This window comes from Thalassophryne amazonica, chromosome 15 (genome assembly GCF_902500255.1).
Source record: "Thalassophryne amazonica chromosome 15, fThaAma1.1, whole genome shotgun sequence".
In the NCBI taxonomy this organism is placed as follows: Eukaryota; Metazoa; Chordata; class Actinopteri; order Batrachoidiformes; family Batrachoididae; genus Thalassophryne; species Thalassophryne amazonica.
The window spans coordinates 48,594,095-48,613,258 of NC_047117.1; the positions used below are offsets into that span (position 1 = coordinate 48,594,095).

Here is a 19,164-nt window from a genome sequence, read left to right on the forward strand (position 1 = left end):
GAAGTGTATGGGGACTTATATCCGTTTGCCTATTTTTAGTGTTGTTTATAAAATAAGGATGTAGGCCAGAATACATGCCCGAGATTACAGCTCATAAAAACTTTAAATCTCTCAACACACAGGAGCTGCTTGCAAATCTGAACTTGGGTCCAATGCGGAGTGAAGTGCCTACGTTGGCAGTGTCACTGGCGCTGGAGGCCAAGGCCAGCCACCGGGAGCTCACCTCCAGACTCTTGGCCAATCTGTGTGGACCTGTGTTGACCCACAATGACATGGAAAGCTCTTTTGACAAACTGCTTCGAGACCTACCCGATTTAGTGCTGGATACACCCGGAGCACCACAGGTGAGTAAGGGCAAGTGATACTATAATTTTACCTGAAAAAAAAAAAAAATAGGTACAGTAATATTTACATAAATGTCTTCAGATAGAAAGGCAGTTAAGACAATGGACTAATGATGGCTGACACATTCTTGCCTCTGACATCCAAAATAGGGTTGTGCAAAAAAAAAAAAAAAAATAGATACAGGCAAGCAGTGCAACAACATCCCCCCACACCTCCAACAAGTGTGTTGAGCTGGAAACAATCTGGCTTAAATCTGAATTGTGCCGTTCAATATTCAGAAAAAATTGAATGCAAACCCCAGTCTGAACACGGTCTTAGTTTTATTCTCAGTGCTATTTTAGCCACTTCACACAAGTGAGGTCTAACTTTACCCACCTCCTGAGTGCGCACATTCGCCACAGTGGAAAAGAACTCCCTCAGGCATTTTCTTTTTAAATTGCAGGCTGAAACCTTAAGTAGAACAGAGTCTGTGATGTCCATCTGCTTTGATCATAGTGACAATAACAAAACAAGCACAGCAAAGAGTTATCAGGCTTACAAAAGCAGAATGTTGCAGCCAAGAAATCATACAAGAAGCCAGAGTTCAATGGTTGCAATGACGGATGGATGAAAAGACATCCAAATGGTAAAAAGCAGAATCTCAGAAAATGGACTATAATTACGAAGTTGTGATCAAAGCCAGAAGGAACATTCTCCAGAATTGATCCATATGCTTCCAGAAATCATTAGCAAACTCTGGATTTCCACAGTTCCCTGTAGATCTCGCGTCCCACTTCTGGAAGTATCTCGGCGGATCAGATGTACGACTAATTGATGGACAGGAGGATCTGCAAAGCTTCAAACTATGGAAACAGTGCCCAGGTCCTTCTCGCTGGTGGTCTGCCTCTTCATGAGCAGCTTGACATCAGGCAGAGAACAGAGCAGAAATTAATCAGCCTGAATAAACACTTCACTGTAGCAATGTCTTACAGCAGCAAATGGACAGACAGAGTACTAATGTGTTTGCTGGCAACATGGTCCTATGATTCCCAAACGATCCCCAGACTTTAGAAGTGACGAGACAGAGTCTTTCTCCACCTATAAGAAAAGTGATGATTCAATACACCAAAGTCTGTTACAAACCATATCAGCTCAAGAAATGTTATGTTTTGTGTGGGCAACTTGATTTCATTTGTTAATATACATCCATTCAGTGGCAATTTATTATAAATATCAGTGTTAAATCATCACTTTTACAGCAAGTCTTCTTGAGACAAGTCAGGGAATGGGCACATGAGCATTTTCAAGTCACTGATTATATCTTTTTGGGCTTTGCAGAGTTATGTCAGAATGGGCATCCGGTGTGCAGTTGTGCCAAAAATCAACAAGAGGATCCATACCAGTTCTGCTCTAGCAACCCAAAAGTAAAAATGGTAGAAAGCAAAATAAATTTGTTGTAATTTAACCAGCACTTTTCTGACTTAAAACTCATCTCCCCCAAAAAATGCTTTTAAAATTAGTCTTTCTTTTTGCAATATCTTCTTCAGACAGCAGTAATGACATAGGCTCCACCCTCCTTTTGATTGGTGAAAGCATTAAACATTTTTAGGCTCTGCAGAACCCTGGATGTGTGAGAACCTTCACTGTGCCTCTGCTGGAGCAGAACAACACTGTGGTATTATGTTTTCGTTCCTGTGCATTTCTGTTCCTTTCGCTACATTGAGCTCAGACATGAGATCTGCCCATTGTCTGCCTGTGGTGGCACATTGCTAGCTCAGCATGGGAGACTCAAAAGGATTTTTATCTTCTGCCTTCCAGTCCTCCTTTTACTGTCTCACTTTGTTGTTTCTGTCCCACTGTCTGTTGCTTTAATGGGGCAATATGACTCTGCCCTGCCTCCACATCCTTTCCTCTGCCCTCTTTCTTTTGCTCACTTTCTCACTCTCGCCTCTTTTGCCTCTTGTCTATCCAAAGCCTAGGGTTATATGAGTTGGAGCTGCTCTTGTCTGCACAGGAACAATAGTCACTGATCAACACAGGCTTTGTGCATGCCAGAAGAGTAGAATCAGCACTTTTGTTTCATGCATATTGTGTACACTGTACTATAAACAAATGTGCACACATGTCCATGAGGTCACTGTCGGTCATCTGTCATGTCAGTATTTTTGTGAAGTATTGGCATTCAGTTCAAGTAAGGTAACAAAAATGTTGTAGGTTTGCCAATGAAATGGACTGCATTTCTGTCATGCTTGTCTGTCTGCAGACGCTCAGCATTCAACAAAAGTGCCACACTAAGTGGTAGGAAAAAACCTAGATGCATTGCAATGCAGATGGTGACTATTATGAATTAATTCAGAATTGATAATGGAGCAGGTGGATTATGTGTGTGTGTGTGTGTGTGTGTGTATATATATATATATATATGAAATAATATATGTGTGTGTACTAGCGTGTTGCGTGTGGGGATCCACAGGCTCTAGATTGGGTAGTGTTTATGACATAGGTAGCCTCCCTGAGCCTGGTTCTGCTGGAGGTTTCTTCCTGTTAAAAGGGAGTTTTTCCTTCCCACTGTAGCCAAGTGCTTGCTCACAGGGGGTCGTTTTAACCGTTGGGGTTTTACATAATTATTGTATGGCCTTGCCTTACAATATAAAGCGCCTTGGGGCAACTGTTTGTTGTGATTTGGCGCTATATAAAAAAAATTGATTGAATTGATTGATTGATTGACATAAAGGGTGGTAATAAATTAAGCAAAGCTTGTATAATGAGTTGAAATGGCGTGTGAGTCCAGAATGTTTTTAGGACATGAGACCTCATCAATTTTTAGAAGAGGAACTCAACCCTTTTATTTTTTGTTAATTATGTATTTTTTATGTTAATTTACAGTCTTAATGTATTTAGAAATTATGTAGGTTCTTGTTATCATATACACACTTATATTATTTTATTACTTCTATTTTGTCATTTCATTTTTAAATGGACTACAATGGAAATAAGAGTTTTCACTTTCTTGTTGTCCATGTATTTTTAAGGTATTTACAATTATATTATGTACTTGCATTGAACTTACTAAATAAAATCATGCACAAGCACACTCACACGTTTAATATAAAGATGATTTACTGCCCCCTGCTGGAATGACGTGAGTCCAGAATGTAGTTAGCAATGTTAGCTAATATCTGTAGTTTCTCCAAAAGCATTAGTCCTATCATCTTTCCATTTTGGCGACGTTCATCCTTGACCCATAAGGCATAAGCATAACAAACGGCAAAAGTCAGCTGTCCCCAGTTTTCCGTGGTCAAAGTTACACATGCATGCCGGCACGGAGAACTTTTTGTCTTTCCCGCATTCTGTCATAAGCAGGTGCTTCTAATTTTCGACAGAGACAGTGGTGGAAGACACTTAAGACTGTACTTTTCTCACTTAATGGTACCAGCAACATGATACGTAACTAAACTGACAAACCAATCGAACTACAAAAACACTAAATCAACAACACTGTTAAACTAATATGAACCACATTAACATTTAAAATCCTGAACTCCCACGGTGTATTGCAGCACAACGTCCATTGTTTAGTGGTTGGCTAAAAATAGTAATTTCTTCGAAATTATAACTCCTATCAGCTTTCCGTTTTTGTAGCCTTCATCCTGGACCTAAAATACATGAGCATACGAAACAGCAAATGTCAGCTGTCCCCGGTGTCTGCGTGATCAAAGCCACACACACAAACACACAGGTCACTTGGCTGTTATAATACACTAGTGTATTGGCTGTGGAGATCCACTGGCTCTAGATTGTGTAGTGTTTACAAAATAGGTAGCTGGCATTTTTGTGGTAAGGGTGGTCATAAATTAAGCAAAGCTTGTATAATGAGTTGGAATGGCGTGTGTGTTTTTAGAACTTTTGACCTCAACAATTTTTAGAACTCAACCCTTTTATTTCCTGTTAATTGTGTAATTTTTATCTTAATTTACTGTCTTAATGTATTTCTAAATTGTTTAGATTCTTGTTATATACACTATTATTTCATTTCTATTTTGTATTTCTATTTTGAATGGTCGGCAATGGAAAGAAGTGTTTTCACTTTCTTGTGTAATTCATGTATTTTTAAAGTATTTAGAATTGCATTATGTATTTACATTGAACTTAAAATCAATCACGCTTTTAATATAAAGATGATTGCCACCCCCTGCTGGAATGGTGTGAGTCCAGAAGTCCAGAGTTACAGCTGCTGTAAGACAATAGCTGATGACATTAAAACCAGTTAAACATTTCACTCATGGTCATTGCAGTATGAGACTTATCTAAATTGGCTAAAGGAATTAAGCTTCAAAAACACAATAAATCAATAACACTAACAACATTGTTAAACTAACATAAACCACAATAACAACATTTAAAACTGCAAAACCCCAGACTCTCATGGTGCATTGCAGCACCAATCAAAGATTTCTGTATCTACCTGTTAAATGTTTTGTAGTAGATGTACAGTTCTATCCTCTGCAAACAGAGGAGAGCTAAGCCCAGGTAACACATAGACGGTTTTGTCGGCGAGTAGTACATAGACCGAAGTTCGCGGTAGTTCTGGCTGTTTTCGCGGTGGAAAGGGGCGGAGCAGGCGCAGCGGGGCTCCTCCTCGCTCTTTCCCCCAAAAAACTGTCATAATTGTGTTTAGAAACCAGTCACCATTTGTTTTATTATACATCTGTGTAGTTAATTAATAAAATATTCTCTACAGATGATTCGCTCGCGCGCACGTAAAAAAAAAAGAAACAAAAAAGAAACTCTGCTCCGGCTCCTCCTCGCTCTTTCCCCCAAAAAACTCTGTTATAATTGTGTTTAGAAACCAGTCACCATTTGCTTTATTATACATCTGTGTAGTTAATTAATAAAATATTCTTTACAGATGATTCGCTCGTGCGCACGTAAAAAAAAGTAAGGAAAAAAAGAAACTCCGCTCCGCGGGGCTCCTCCTTGCTCTTTCCCCAAAAAAACTCTGTCATAATTGTGTTTAGAAACCAGTCACCATTTGCTTTATTATACATCTGTGTAGTTAATTAATAAAATATTCTCTACAGACGATTCGCTCGCGCACACGTAAAAAAAAAAGAAAAAAAGAAACGCCACTCCCTGCTGCTGCTGTTTGCTGCGGGGCTCCTCCTTACTCTTTCCCCCAAAAAACTCTGTCATAATTGTGTTTAGAAGCCAGTCACCATTTGCTTTATTATACAGCTGTGTAGCTAATAAGCAAAATAATGTCCAGGACGATTCGCGCGCGCACGCACGTAAAATAAAAATAAAAAGAACCTCTGCTCCACGCTGCTGTGGTGCTGCTGCTCGCTCCAAAAACTCTCTCATGATTGTAAAATAAAGGACAAAAGAGACATAAGTCCTGCTCACAGGCTGCTACCAGATACAGGACATGTTCACATCTTCAAACTCCAGACATCTCCATGTCACTACATATTCAGTCCCTGATTGGTCATCGCGGTGCGACGAGGACGGCGGCACTACAGGAAGCGGCAGGATGAAATGGCAATTGAAAAGTATCAAACGCCGTTGTTCGCATTGTCACTGTCGTCACGGGAGGTCTCCGGGAGCACTCCCGGAATTATTCGACATGTTGAATAATTTTTTCGACGATTCCCGGTAAAGCCGGAACTAAGCCACGCCCCCTAGTGCTGGTGTTAACAACAGCGTGTGATCCTTAAGACGGCTAAAAACTCTTCCGGGACGCTTCCGGGAGCACCGTCTGTGTGTAAACGGGGCTCTAGTTCCAGGAGAAAGCACTCTGTCCTCTGCAAGCAAAGGAGAACTAGACACAGAAAAGAAAAAAAAAACAAAAAAAACAAGAAAAAAGATAATTTCTTTTGACCCCATACTGATGCGTTGGCAATATCACCCAAGTCATCCAGAGGCATACAGTTTTAACTTATGATTAAAATTTTAACCAAACTAATTTCGGACAAGTTATTTAAATTAACGTCAGGTCTGAAGTTTTACAAAGTGAAAATATCAGGTATATGTTTTAGTTTTAAAGTAATGCACTAATTTTTAAGGTTTTAGGGTGGACATGCTGTGTCCAGGTGTATTATGGGTAATCTCAGTACATTCACAACAGAAGAAATGCATTTGAGATGCTCTGATCAGGCTCCACACAGACAACCGCATTAAACCCTTTGTATATTGCCTGAAACTCTCTTGAATATATTCTCTGGGTTTATAGACGTTGTTATTGTGCTTGTTTTATGTAAAAATGCCAGAAGAAGCCCAGGTTGCTTCGCCATTATTTTCAGTTGGAATCAATGCAAGCGATTCCTGTTTACGCTTTAGAGTCCTCCTTATGTCAGACACTGTCTGCCGTCTTTGTTCCAGAGTAATATATATAAGATGTCTGAAATTTAGTTTGCATTTATTAAATTCCATGCACCTTAATTGTAGCATTCACAGATTATCTGGAATTTTGTTTTGGTAAGTTTTCACGGTCTCTACTGACATCTAATGGCCAGTAGTGTTCATGGCAGTATGAGCATCTGGTAGATGGCAGTGTTCTATTTATTTTGACCCTGCTAATATCAGTTGGTTGTCTATCACAGCTTGACTTTTTGGCTTTTGCAAATGGCTTTTTTTTTTACAAATAAAAAAAATGCATATTTTACAAAAGCACACTAAAATGCAAACACCAACACACACACACACACCTCACATTAACGTGTTGGTTTTTACATAGAATGAATGAGTCAACCAATCAGTGTTAGCGGAGGCTCATTTACCCATAATCCCTTTGGCATCTGTCTGTGTTTGTTACAAAACTTCAGAATTAGTGCATTATTTAAAATTAAAGATATGTGTTATATTTTAACTTTGTACAAATGACAGAATTAACATTAATGGAGTTATTCTAGTCGAGACGCTGCTCCTCCACGTCGAAAGGAGTCAGTTGAGGTGGCTCGGGCATCTTTTCCGGATGCCCCCTGGACGCCTCGCTGGAGAGGTGTTCCGGGCACGTCCCATTGGGAGGAGGCCCCGGGTAAGACCCAGGACATGCTGGAGGGACTACATCTCTCGGCTGGCATGGGAACGCCTTGGGGTTCCCCCGGAGGAGCTGGGGGAGGTGTGTGTGGATCGGGAGGTCTGGGCGGCTTTGCTTGAGCTGCTGCCCCCGCGACCGACTCGGATAAAGTGGAAGAAAATGGATGGATGGATGGAGTTTTTCTATCGGAGTTAATTTGATGATTTTAAATCAAAACCATAAGTCAAAACTGCTTTATTTTCCAAGACCTCTGCCTCACTTCGGCACTGCTGTATTCTGTTAAGGAATAATGGCTTGTTTCGTGTGTGTAGAGTTGACCTTAGCTCCTCAACTGCTTCACTGTTGCAAGATATGTAGTAAACAGGAGCTTTCAGTAGTGGGCAGGGTGCACAAAGACAGAAGTGCTGACTCATTGTTTGGGTCTGTGGTCATCTTTGATGCTACCAGAAGTGATCGTGGTGTTAAAACTCAAAATGAGCTTGTTAATACCGGAAGCAATACTGAAAGTTATCGGTTAGCGGTAGCTTCCGATAAATTTTTGGGTGGTTTATTGGTTTAGCGTTATAAAAGATAACTTTTCATTTAGCTGATTAGCTGTTATTGAAGCTAACTTTTTGGTTAGTTGTGCCCACCACTGTATGTAGCCCTGTGACAGACTGGCGTCCTGTCCAGGGTGTACCCCGCAATGGGGTCCAGCCCCACATGACTCTTAATTTGACTAAGTGGTTTAATGTGTGTGTGTGTGTGTGTGTGTGTGTGTGTGTGTGTGTGTGTGTGTGTGTGTGTGTGTGTGTGTGTGTGTGTGTGTGTGTGAGAGAGAGAGAGAGAGAGAAGGAGCGCCACACAGGTGCAAATATGGCTGAGGATATGTTTAAGGAATGTATTGGAAAGAAATTGATTGTGGATCATTACAAAGTAGTCACACAATGTTGAGGAAAAATAAATCCTGTAAAGTTGGGGGGGGGGGGTGCTGCATCAAGAATTTATTTATAAATGAATTGTATACATATCGCCTAATTGACACATTGCATAATACCGTTCAGGGCTGATTAGAGTTAGTTAGCTGACCGTGATTAAAACCCTGTTACATAAATGCCTAACAATTGTGTATTTTGTTTTTAAAAAAAAACATGAAGAGGAATTAACATGGATAATTGTAGCTAACTGTGATGTTGTTAAACAATGGTAAGCAAAACTGTTTGGATACAATAAAACTGATAGTCTATGCAAATGGGCTGTGAAAATATTTGTATGTGATCTTAAAATAGGAGTAAATGCCCCCCTGTCTCATTTTTTGCTTTGGGTCAAAGCCACCTAAAATCTCACCTTAGTTGTTTCTGGTTATGCCGCTGGTTCCAATATGTCTTGATCTTGATCCTTGTTGTTGGGGGGCTGCGGCGGCATTACAGTGAGTCCTCACACAGGTCGTCCAGTTATGCGATAATGTGTCAAAACTAAAAGTCTTTGGATGAACATGAGGCTCATGACAGTTTACTTCACTGCAGTCTGCGTTCTTTTAACAAACAAATGATCCTCTTCTCTGGTTATTGAAGGGATGACTAAGCAGGATAAACAGTGATGACAATCTGCGCTGTCTGACCTAAAAAAAAAAACATAAAACCCTCACTATGTCATTTATAAAGTATTCTTTCCTGCTTGTGTTCTAGCTGGTGGGCCAATTCATTGCACGCGCTGTGAAAGACCAAATTGTGTCCAAGAGTTACATTGAAGGCTACAAAGGAAGAGTTGACTGTGAATATACAAGGTATGATTGTTTTTTAAGTTTTAATAGATACAAACTAAATACAGGGTTCCTGCAGATCCTTAAAAGGCATTGAACTTGTTAATATAAAACTAAGGCCTTAATTGGTATTAAAATGTGTAAAATCATTCTTTCAAAAGTCTTAAATACCGATTTTCATGTTTTCTCCTGGCATTGCAGTTAAAAATATAAAAATAAATGGCTTTTTAAATTTTGTTTTATCCACATCTTATTACTATATGACCAAGGTAGGAGCTATGTCCATGTTGTCGACATCACATAAGACTTGCTTTCAGTGGGTGTTGGGCTCTGCCAGGGCTACCCCTTGTCAACAGTCCTGTTTGCTGATATGGCACCAGTGTTAGAAATTTGAACAGGACTTGGTTGTACACCTACCTGTTTGACGTTTGTCTCAAATTTTATTCTGACTGCCATTTATTTATTAAAAAAGTCTTAGTCATTACTCTGTCACACCTTAAGCTACAGGATATTTGTCAGTAATGTGCACAAATCCTGTCTGGATTGATTTTATTTTGTGCATTGTGGGTCCTCGCCATCGTCAAATTGAAACTGAACATGTTCTTGCCTTTGGGAGCGGATCACTTTGGTCTGTTCCAGAAATCGCATACCTGTTCACACCTTCCCAAATGAGCCAAACTGTTTGAGTTGAAACAAGCCCATCCTGGTCAGTGTGCCTGCACTTTAAGCCTGCAGCGCGCACGCACACACACACACACACACACACACACACACACACACCTACTACTACTACATTATGTGGGATTATATGGAATGCGTGTGTTAATGCATATCACGTAGTGCTGTTTAAGTTTAGTATGTTATCTTGATGTCAGTCAAGCTTAAAAGTCAACTTTAATCCTCCAGGGCAGCGTTGGACCGGGCTGCAGTACTGCTGAAGATGAGTATGGGTGGACTTCGCAGAGACAGCCAGTGGGGAACAGGTGGTGGGCAAAGTCCTGTCATACAGCTTGTCAAAGAGGTACAGTCATAAGGTGTTCTGAGAGGAACATTGGCAGATCAGATTTGTGTGTGTGCTTTTTTGCCATAATTCTTCACTGGAATATACAAGGGAAAAAAATAGTATCACAAACCTCATATTTTGCATGTAGGTGCACATTTTAAGAGTTTTGTTTGCTTCTGTCAGATGAACTTGCTTCTGAAGGAGTACATCCTGTCTGGAGACAGCAAGGAGGCAGAGCGATGTCTAAGGGAACTGGAGGTTCCTCATTTCCACCATGAGTTTGTCTATGAGGTAAACCCTAAACCTCAACCTGACATACTGTACATTTAGAATTGTGAAAAGCCTGAAAACTAATATATATAAATTAATTCATCTAACTTGGTGGTGGGAGTTAAATGCGTTCCAGAATTGTTTTATAAAACTGTTCTTTTTGGTACATTGATGAATGGACAGAAGTAAATGTGGTCGTATTTTCCAGACTATAGTAAGTCTCACTGGAGTATTGGTAGTATGTGCCAAGAAGGTGGGGGATAAATACACAAGTCACACAGGTCTGTAAGTCACAGTTATTTTTGAAATATGCTACAACTTCATTCAGCAAGAAGCGAAGTGAACTTAATCTGCACATTATTTATTTATTAATGCAAACGCCATGTTGGCGAGCAGAAGGAAACGTTTCTTCATGTTGTACAAGACAGAATACAAGTAAACCGCTTCTTGTTGCCACTGAACAGACAATCATAGGTTACATATCTGCAGTGTAATTAAACATCTGAAAATTCGGCACACTCTTTGATTCTAATGCAAACACTACATTGGCAAGCAGAAGATAACAAGCTTATTAGTGTTGTACAAGGCACAAAATGAGAGTAAACTGCTTCTTTTGGCCACTGAACAGACTGTATATGTGAAGTAAAATTGCAATGTAATTAAGCGTTTGAAAACATAATTTATTTATAAGTCCCTTACCTTAGATTTAACCTGCTGTTGCTATTCTTGTTGTCTCACACAGACCAAATAAGTGGAGTGCCAAGTAGTATTACAGTTATGTTTCCTCTTTACTCAGGGTGTGGTCTTTCAGTTTGAGAGTAGAATTTTATAAATTTACTCATTCTTTAACCCTTACAGCAGGGGTGAGCAGCTTGTTCCAGAAAGGGCCAAGAGGGTGCAAGTTTTCTTTGCAGCCACTGACTCCACCAGGTGATTTCACTGATTAATACAAAGAAAACCTGCACCCTCTTGGCCCTTTCTGGAACAAGTTGCCCATCCCCTGCCTTAGAGCCTTAATGACGCTCTACTGCATCCTGGTCAACTTTTCATGACATTTCTATTAATAGATCATAAATTCACCCCCTGTACAGTTATCATGGAGGGAGAAACTATCTATAGAGACCAAAAATGTTTTTGTACCATGCTGTAAACATATTTCTGCTCTAATGCTGGACATTTTAACATGGACTTGAACCTGGTCACCTTTAGAGCCAGCCTCAAGCGGACAGTCAAGGAACTGCAACTTTGTCTTCTTTCGGGTGGGCTTCATCTGAGGCTATGGAAGATTACTGCTTGATAATATATATATATACATGTGTGTGTGTGAGTGTATATATAATACACTGGACAAAGCCCGCATTACGCCGCTTATTGGTTTTCTGTAGAAACCCAGACCAGCCAAAATGACCCTGAGGTCACCATGGCCCGCACTGATTTCACGATCAACTCATCATTGCATAATGCAGTGGAGCATGGGTGGCTCCTTGTGTGATGGACAAAACGTGAACCCCTCCCCCGACTCCAAAGCACAAGCTAACGCTAACCTCGGTTTGGGTGTTTTATTAAGAATATTATATATTTGGATACTGCACTGTGGTTCTCGTAACGGTTTGCTTTGGTGTGGACAGTAAAAGTTAGCAGTCACGTATTCCCTCCATAATAGTGCATTAAGTGGACCTACCGACCGCTGCAACCAGTGCTAACACTAGTATACAACATTACATGAGTTTCACTCATCATAAATATTGCAACAGGGACATCTTAGAGGATACGTTAGGATGCTTGTGCAGTGGCACAACAGGCCTTATTATTCCAGGTGTTTGTAATAAATTACTCAAAACAGACACAACAACACAACAGCGAGTGGCTCCATTACAGTTGGAGGCGGAATCACTGGACCATCACTCAAAGCAGCCACGCCCACAATTACATAGAATTTTATTAATTAAAATTTCTTAAACTAAGAACTTAGAAAATAATTCACCCCCACTGGGTACAGTTGCCATGGGGGAGGAAACTATCTATAGAGACTAAACCCATTTTTGGTACCAGGCTGTAGACATGTTTATTTCTGCTGTAAAGTTGGATGTTTTTAAATGGGCTTCTGTGGGAATGTGCTGTGCTTTGAAGTTGGCCTCAAGCAGCCGGTCAGTGAACTGTACTTCTGGTTGGGGTCAGAATGTGAGCTCAAAAGTTGCCAGTTGATAGATGCAGAATGTTTCCCCTTCAGAGAAACAGTATTTTCTTCTTGTTGTTTTATGGCAGTTGGTATCCAGCTTAATGGTGCATTACTGCCACCTTCTGCTGTGGAGTGTGAATTACAGTACTTCAGTCATTTGCAGCAGTTTGTCATGCTTGTACACTGTCATCTTGTCACAGTTGATGACAGTGTAGTATTTTTTTTTCAATATACAAGTCACAGGACCTCCCAAACTACACAAAAATACAAAAACAAAAAGGGAATTGTAATGTGGAAAATCCAGTACTTAAGCAAGCGTGTGAGTATTTCTGCTGTGTTTCCACTTCAGGCAATCGTTATGGTGCTGGAGTCCAAAGGAGAGAAAACATTCACGATGGTTCTGCAGCTGCTCAAATCTCTCTCCTTGTCCTCCATCATCACTGTGGACCAAATGAGAAGGGTGTGGTGCCACCTACTGTTTCAGATTTTCACTGCAGATAGCAGCACCAGCTCACTGGTGTTGTGCTTCATATATAATCTAAGTTGATGTGTATTTTCTTAGGGCTTTGAAAGAGTTTACATGGACATTGCTGAAATCAATATCGATGTCCCCCGTGCGTACTTCATCTTGGAGCAGTTTGTTGAAAAGAGCTTCAGTGTGGGAATCATTGACACAAAGCTCAGGGATCTTTGCCCCTGTCGGTAAGTGGGTGGTGATGACAGCGCATGTTTGTCATGGCTGATGGCGGCTATTTCAGCTCTTGTGTTTGCTGTATTTAAACAGATGAGTGAGTCCAAAATGCACTAACAGGAGCTGCTGTGTTGATGTCATCTCTTCTCAGGGGCCGCAAGAGGTTTGTCAGTGAGGGAGATGGTGGCTGTGTCAAAATTGAAAGCTACTAAAGAGTTCTTTTTACACGCCAGACTTTGTGAAGATAAGAAGCTACTTTTTACACTTGCATATATTTTACATAATAGTTGGGTACAGTTGTCCCCCCCCCCCCCCCCAGCCGTTAAGAATGTACATTTCTTAAAGTGAGGTGGAGTCACACATGCACTTTTGATTGAAAACTGAAGTAGATCACATGTTCCAAGCTGTTTCAGTACAAACCTAAATAAGCTAACCCTCAAAGTGCCACATCTGTCAGTGCCGGACGGCACATGTTCTGTACAGTATGTTCTTGATTTCACTGCCATTCCTTTTGTTTTCTAGACAGCAGTGTTTATACAGATTTGACTGGTTTCTGGCAAGAGCTTTGTAATGGATGTTAAAATAAATACAGAAACTTTTTGGTTAAATGCAAAACTGCTTGACTAGCTGCTGTTTATGTGCTTTGCTCAACTTTGCCCCCCTTTTTTTTAACCCTTTAAAATAACACAAAGATGTCATTATTTGAGACAAAGACTGAGGGGAGCAGTGGCCAAATGCTGCATAGAATTGTTTATTTTTGTAACTGGTGAGCATTGATATGTGAACATACCAAGTGTTGGTTCTTTGTCCAATAAATCATGATCCAAAAACTCTTCAGAATGTCACATTAACTCACATCATTAAGACATTATGACTTAATGTTCTGCTTTGCCGTATTTAGGCAATGCTTCAGAGATGCTCATTTTGGTTGGTGTGTGTGTGTGTGTGTGTGTGTGTGTGGTGTGTGTGTGTGTGTGTGTGTGTGTGTGTGTGTGTGTGTGTGTGTGTGTGTGTGTGTGTGTGTGTGTGTGTGTGTGTGTGTGTGTGTGTGTGTGTGAGAGAGAGAGAGAGAGAGAGACCATGACAAATTGTAATTTCCACGATACCACCGAAGAAAGCTGGTAAACTCCAAGAAAGGGAAAGTACCCACCATAGTACAACGTCTACACAGCAAGAGTATTAAGTGTCTTAGCACTAAGACTACAGGTCAGGTCATGGAGCATGCGCTGAGGCTGTGCATCACCCTGCAGCACTGTTTTAGGTCCTGGATGGCAACTTCCCAGGTAGACAACCTGCCCACCCATCTACCACCAATCGATTTGCTGCAGCCAGGTGAAAAGTGGGCAACGCCTTGGCCTCCAGTTGCTGGATCCTCAGTACTGAGGCACCTGTGTGCTGGCTCATGCACAGAAAAAATGTGACATTGTCACAATATCAAAGCTGACACTGCCTTACAATGCAAGCGATTGTGCTAATCTGAGTAAGTAATGCAAAATCATTGCAACAGTACACAAAGATCCCCTGAAGTGACCTGGTACCAGTGGCCTGTTAAGGTTCCCTGCCTACAGTCTTTAACAAAAAAAAAAAAAAAGTAGTGTACCAAGTACTTGCTGTACAAATTGCCTCAATTGTTTTGTCCTTTGCACATGTATGACAGCCTGGAAGTGCATTTTATTTTTGTTGTGGTTTCATTTTTTGCTTTTGTCAGTATGAAAACGCATAGGTCAGTGTTTTATTCTGTTGGAAAACCTCTCTTTGACCTCAATAGGTGGCAATGATGTGAAAACTTCAAAGCAGAAATGTAAGCTCTATTTGAGTAAATACAACTCAAAAGAGAAATTCTGCTGTCATAATTAAACAGCATACCAAAAAAGGTAAAATAGAGGTTGGTTATATATTTTTGAGAAAAAATATTTTGTTTGTTAAAAATCAGTTCTAGTGGATTCTTGTTTGTGGTACTTGGAGAACAATGTAAGGAACAAAAGACGAAGTTCTGGGACCAAAATCAATTTAATCACTATTTCCTTATTTGTCTCCCAGCAGAAAATTGTGCAATGATTTCAAAGAGTTGTGAAACATACAGCCATCCAACATGTTTTCAGCCCTAGCAGACTTAATACTACATGAATATTGCTGCAAGATATTTGTTCAATTCAAAATCTAAAACATGGATTTGAGGGATTGTGGAACTCCAATGTGTCTTCCTGTTTATGTCTTGAAGTACAATTGCTGCCATCTTGGCTTTAGACCAGGATGAACTGGCTTAAACCACCTCAACTGGGTGATTTAAATTTTAAACCTTTGCACGAGAGGTAAGACTGGTTTAACTTAACAAGCCTGTCCCCACAACACACTACCACATTTATTCTTTGACTATAAAGTTTTAAGTACTAAGCCGATAAAAGGCATCTCTATCTATCTCCCTGCTTCATAAACTGGGCCTGCAAAAGTGGGCCTCTTCACACATAATACAATTGAGGCAGAATGACACACGGAGTCAAATGGGACTCTGGCGAAATCGGAGCCGCACTTGAATGCCCCATACAGCAGTTGCCACATTCATTCGTGCACGACATATGCACTCTATATCCGCATACTGCTTACGCTGGAAACTCATTCAAAAGGCGGGTGGGCAAGATGAGGTCGCACTGCCATCTGATCGTGTTCGCTGCATTTGAACGGCATGTCGTATGCAGGTTGGACGTATCATGCCGTGGCCAACCAGCTGCACAAAATCATTGGCCATGTCAAACCGTGGCTGAATAATGCAATGTAGTGTCACTAAACACTTCTGTCCAGGGAACTCATGGCTCCTTGAGCTCTTCCTGGGCATTTCCTGAACTTAAAAGCACAGGACCTGAACATATGAACTCTGTTTACAGTGAACCTCTACAACTTTGATATTTTTTTCTGCACATGATAAACTTCTGATCACCCAGTCCAGAAAGTTGATGAAAGACCATCACAAATCCAGACACTCTTGAGTCCTAATTTCTCAAATGCTGCTATCAGGTATCAGTTGATTCTGCAAAGATCACAGCATCATCTGTAAATCCTAGCCAGAAAACTTTTCCTCACCAAGAAACCCAGTCCATGGAAGTATAGAAAAGCGCAGGACCCAGAACGGAAGAAGACAGAGATTCTGCCCTCATTCTGCTTAGCATTAACCATACATATAGACTGGCCAGCTATGATGTGCAATAACTTGTTGGGGATCTCCCAAATTCACAATCCCAGAGCACAGCCAGGTCAACTGAATCAAACTCTCAAGGCAGAGTAACTGCAATATTTGCAAGCTAATGTAATTTCACACTTTCAACCATTTTGCATAATTCTACCACCACCAATATACCCTCACAAATTACTAACAGTCCTTATTGTAATAACTAATTAACACCAAAGGTATCTGAGTCTTAATTCTGGCAAAGCTGCTGAGTCATTAACTTTGCTTTGACTGAATGACAAAGTTTCCATAAACAAGATTTTATTTTTTCAAAAGGTTTCATGCAGACAGTACACATATTAATATTTGAATTTGTGTCTTCATATAAATACAACCACAGTTACACAGTCTTATGCTTTATTTATATTGTTTGTCATAAAACTTACACATTGCATGAATGTACAATTGGGGGGGATAGGTATCTTTTATAGCAAAAAAAACTTTCAAATGAGCCTTTTTTAAAATGTCTAACTAGCATCCTTTTTGAGTACCATCAAAATACTCACAGATAAGTTGAGTTACATTGTGAAACTGCCATGATAATATTATTACCTGCTGTAAACGAGAGTGAGTCGGTCTTAGTGACAGAAGTTACCTGGGCTTTGTTAAAATATAACTCAGTCAGGACTTACACTTAATTTAGTTTCTGAATCCAGAATTAAATTATAAGACTCTGGAATTTTAGTCGATGACTCCAAAGTCTTTGGAGTCACCATCTGAATTCAAAATGGACCTGATTATTATTAATGTTTCTGCTACATCAGCCACTCGGGAGTTATGTTTATGGAATAAAACTCCAGGAATGTGGTTTCTTTTCTGCATATCCACATAAATACTTATTACGCCAGTGCTTGTCATTCTTTTTTTTTTTTTGGCCGGGGGGTAATGTGACATAGATTGCACATCCTCTGCTGAAGCTTTACTGCGGGGGCTCCTTGCTCACCAGCTCTTGCTGCCTGACAGCCTCTTGTGCCTCCAGCTGCATCTTCTCCAGTTTTTCCAAGGTGACTGATTTGAGTGGCAGCAGCTTGGGCTTGCAAAGAACCATGCTTGGAACATCTTCCATGGAAAGCTGCCCTATATGTGCAAGTCATAAGTAAATAGCGTATAAATGAAAGTTTACAGCACCATAGATTTCTAAGTTTACACTATTTCATCTGATTCAGTACAGTTGTAGTCCAAGTTATCTGTCAAATACAACCGAGATCAGAAAGATCGATGATGCATAATGGGTCATTTACAGGAAACTGAAATAAACGACAACATGCCCAACCTATTTCAGATTTATCTGTGATATTTGGGAGGGGTCAAACATGAGGTGGTAGGTGAACTGGACATAAGTATTTTTACAGATGCAACTGCACCAATGACAAATATGGCAAAACAGATTACTGACAAAGCATTGCCAAATCACGTCGTCTCTCGAAATCAAATATTTCACCTGGTAAGTTCATTCAACTTCTCCCTTTTTTGGGAGGATCATCACACCAGATCCAATATGGATCTGCATGTTACTTTGGTACAAGTTTTACACTGGATAAGTGATTTTACATAATGTGTAATATTAGTATCAGATCTGGTAAGTTCAAGTGTTGATGTAAAAATATCACACAAAGTATTTAGGGCATTCGATCATTTTTTATATATACGAGGTCTATTAGAAAAGTATACGACCTTATTATTTTTTTCAAAAACCATATGGATTTGAATCACGTGTGATTGCGTCAGCCAAGCTTGAACCTTCGTGCGCATGCGTGAGTTTTTTCACGCCTGTCGGGTGCGTCATTCGCCTGTGAGCAGGCTTTGAGTGAGGAGTGGTTCACCCCTCTCGTCGTTTTTTTCATTGTTTAGGAATGGCTCAGAGACTGCCGCTTTGAGAAATTGTGGATGTGCCTGGACATGCCAGAACATGTCCTGTGAGGCTTCATCACGGCGTTGCTTTGCGCCATATGGCACCGTCACGATGCGCGAAGCCTCCGCTCCTCTTTCCATGACAAAAACTCCTGTAACAGTGGAATGTGCCGTTCATTTCCAAACTGGATGCTGTGTTTTATCTGGGATGTCATCTGGCTAGCACAGGAATTGTGAAAAGACGTGGACATCAGCACTTTTTCGGCACATTGAGACAGACGTGCGGAGGAATTCCACGCATCGCGGCGGTGCCGCATGGCACAAAGCAACGCCGTGATGAAGCCTCATGGGACATGTTCTGGCATGTCCAGGCACATCCACAATTTCTCGGATAATCACTTGAAGGAAAAACCACCGACAGCTGTCTGAACGCCATCTCAAAGCTGTCCTGTGAGACCAAAACGGAGGTGGTTTTGTCTCGTTCCAGTAGCTTATCCATCGTGATGCGCAAAGCCTCCGCTCGGCTTTCCATGACAAAATCTCTTGTTAAAAGTGAAATCTTCCGGAAAATGGCTGATGTCCAGCTCTTGTGATAACCAGAGAAATTGCACACGATGGTCACGGATCCATACAGCCATCCGTTTAGAAATGAAATGGTCGCTCAGCCTGTCGATGGCGGCTTCGGAGTGCGGCACACCACCAGTCGCTCTGGGCCGTCCTTAAAGTGACAGTAACACTCCATAATCTCTTTGAAGCCCATAAAATATTCACCAAAAACCATCTGAATTTCTCGAATGGTGTCCACTTTGATGTCCCTCACAGTTTCTGAAAAAATTTTGATAAAGC

At 40.6% G+C, this 19,164-nt stretch overlaps 1 protein-coding gene across 1 annotated transcript in view; it reads left to right on the top strand.

The window, feature by feature from the left end:
* Positions 1-13,862, top strand: part of pdcd4b (programmed cell death 4b) — a 73,722-nt gene extending 59,860 nt beyond the window's left edge. The window contains exons 6-12 of the mRNA XM_034187303.1: positions 123-344; positions 9,028-9,125; positions 10,008-10,122; positions 10,288-10,395; positions 12,903-13,013; positions 13,116-13,255; positions 13,396-13,862. Coding sequence (XP_034043194.1) covers positions 123-344; positions 9,028-9,125; positions 10,008-10,122; positions 10,288-10,395; positions 12,903-13,013; positions 13,116-13,255; positions 13,396-13,456 — 855 coding nt within the window. The 3' untranslated portion in view covers positions 13,457-13,862. The remainder of the gene's footprint in view (positions 1-122; positions 345-9,027; positions 9,126-10,007; positions 10,123-10,287; positions 10,396-12,902; positions 13,014-13,115; positions 13,256-13,395) is intronic.
* The last annotated feature ends 5,302 nt before the right edge of the window (positions 13,863-19,164 follow it).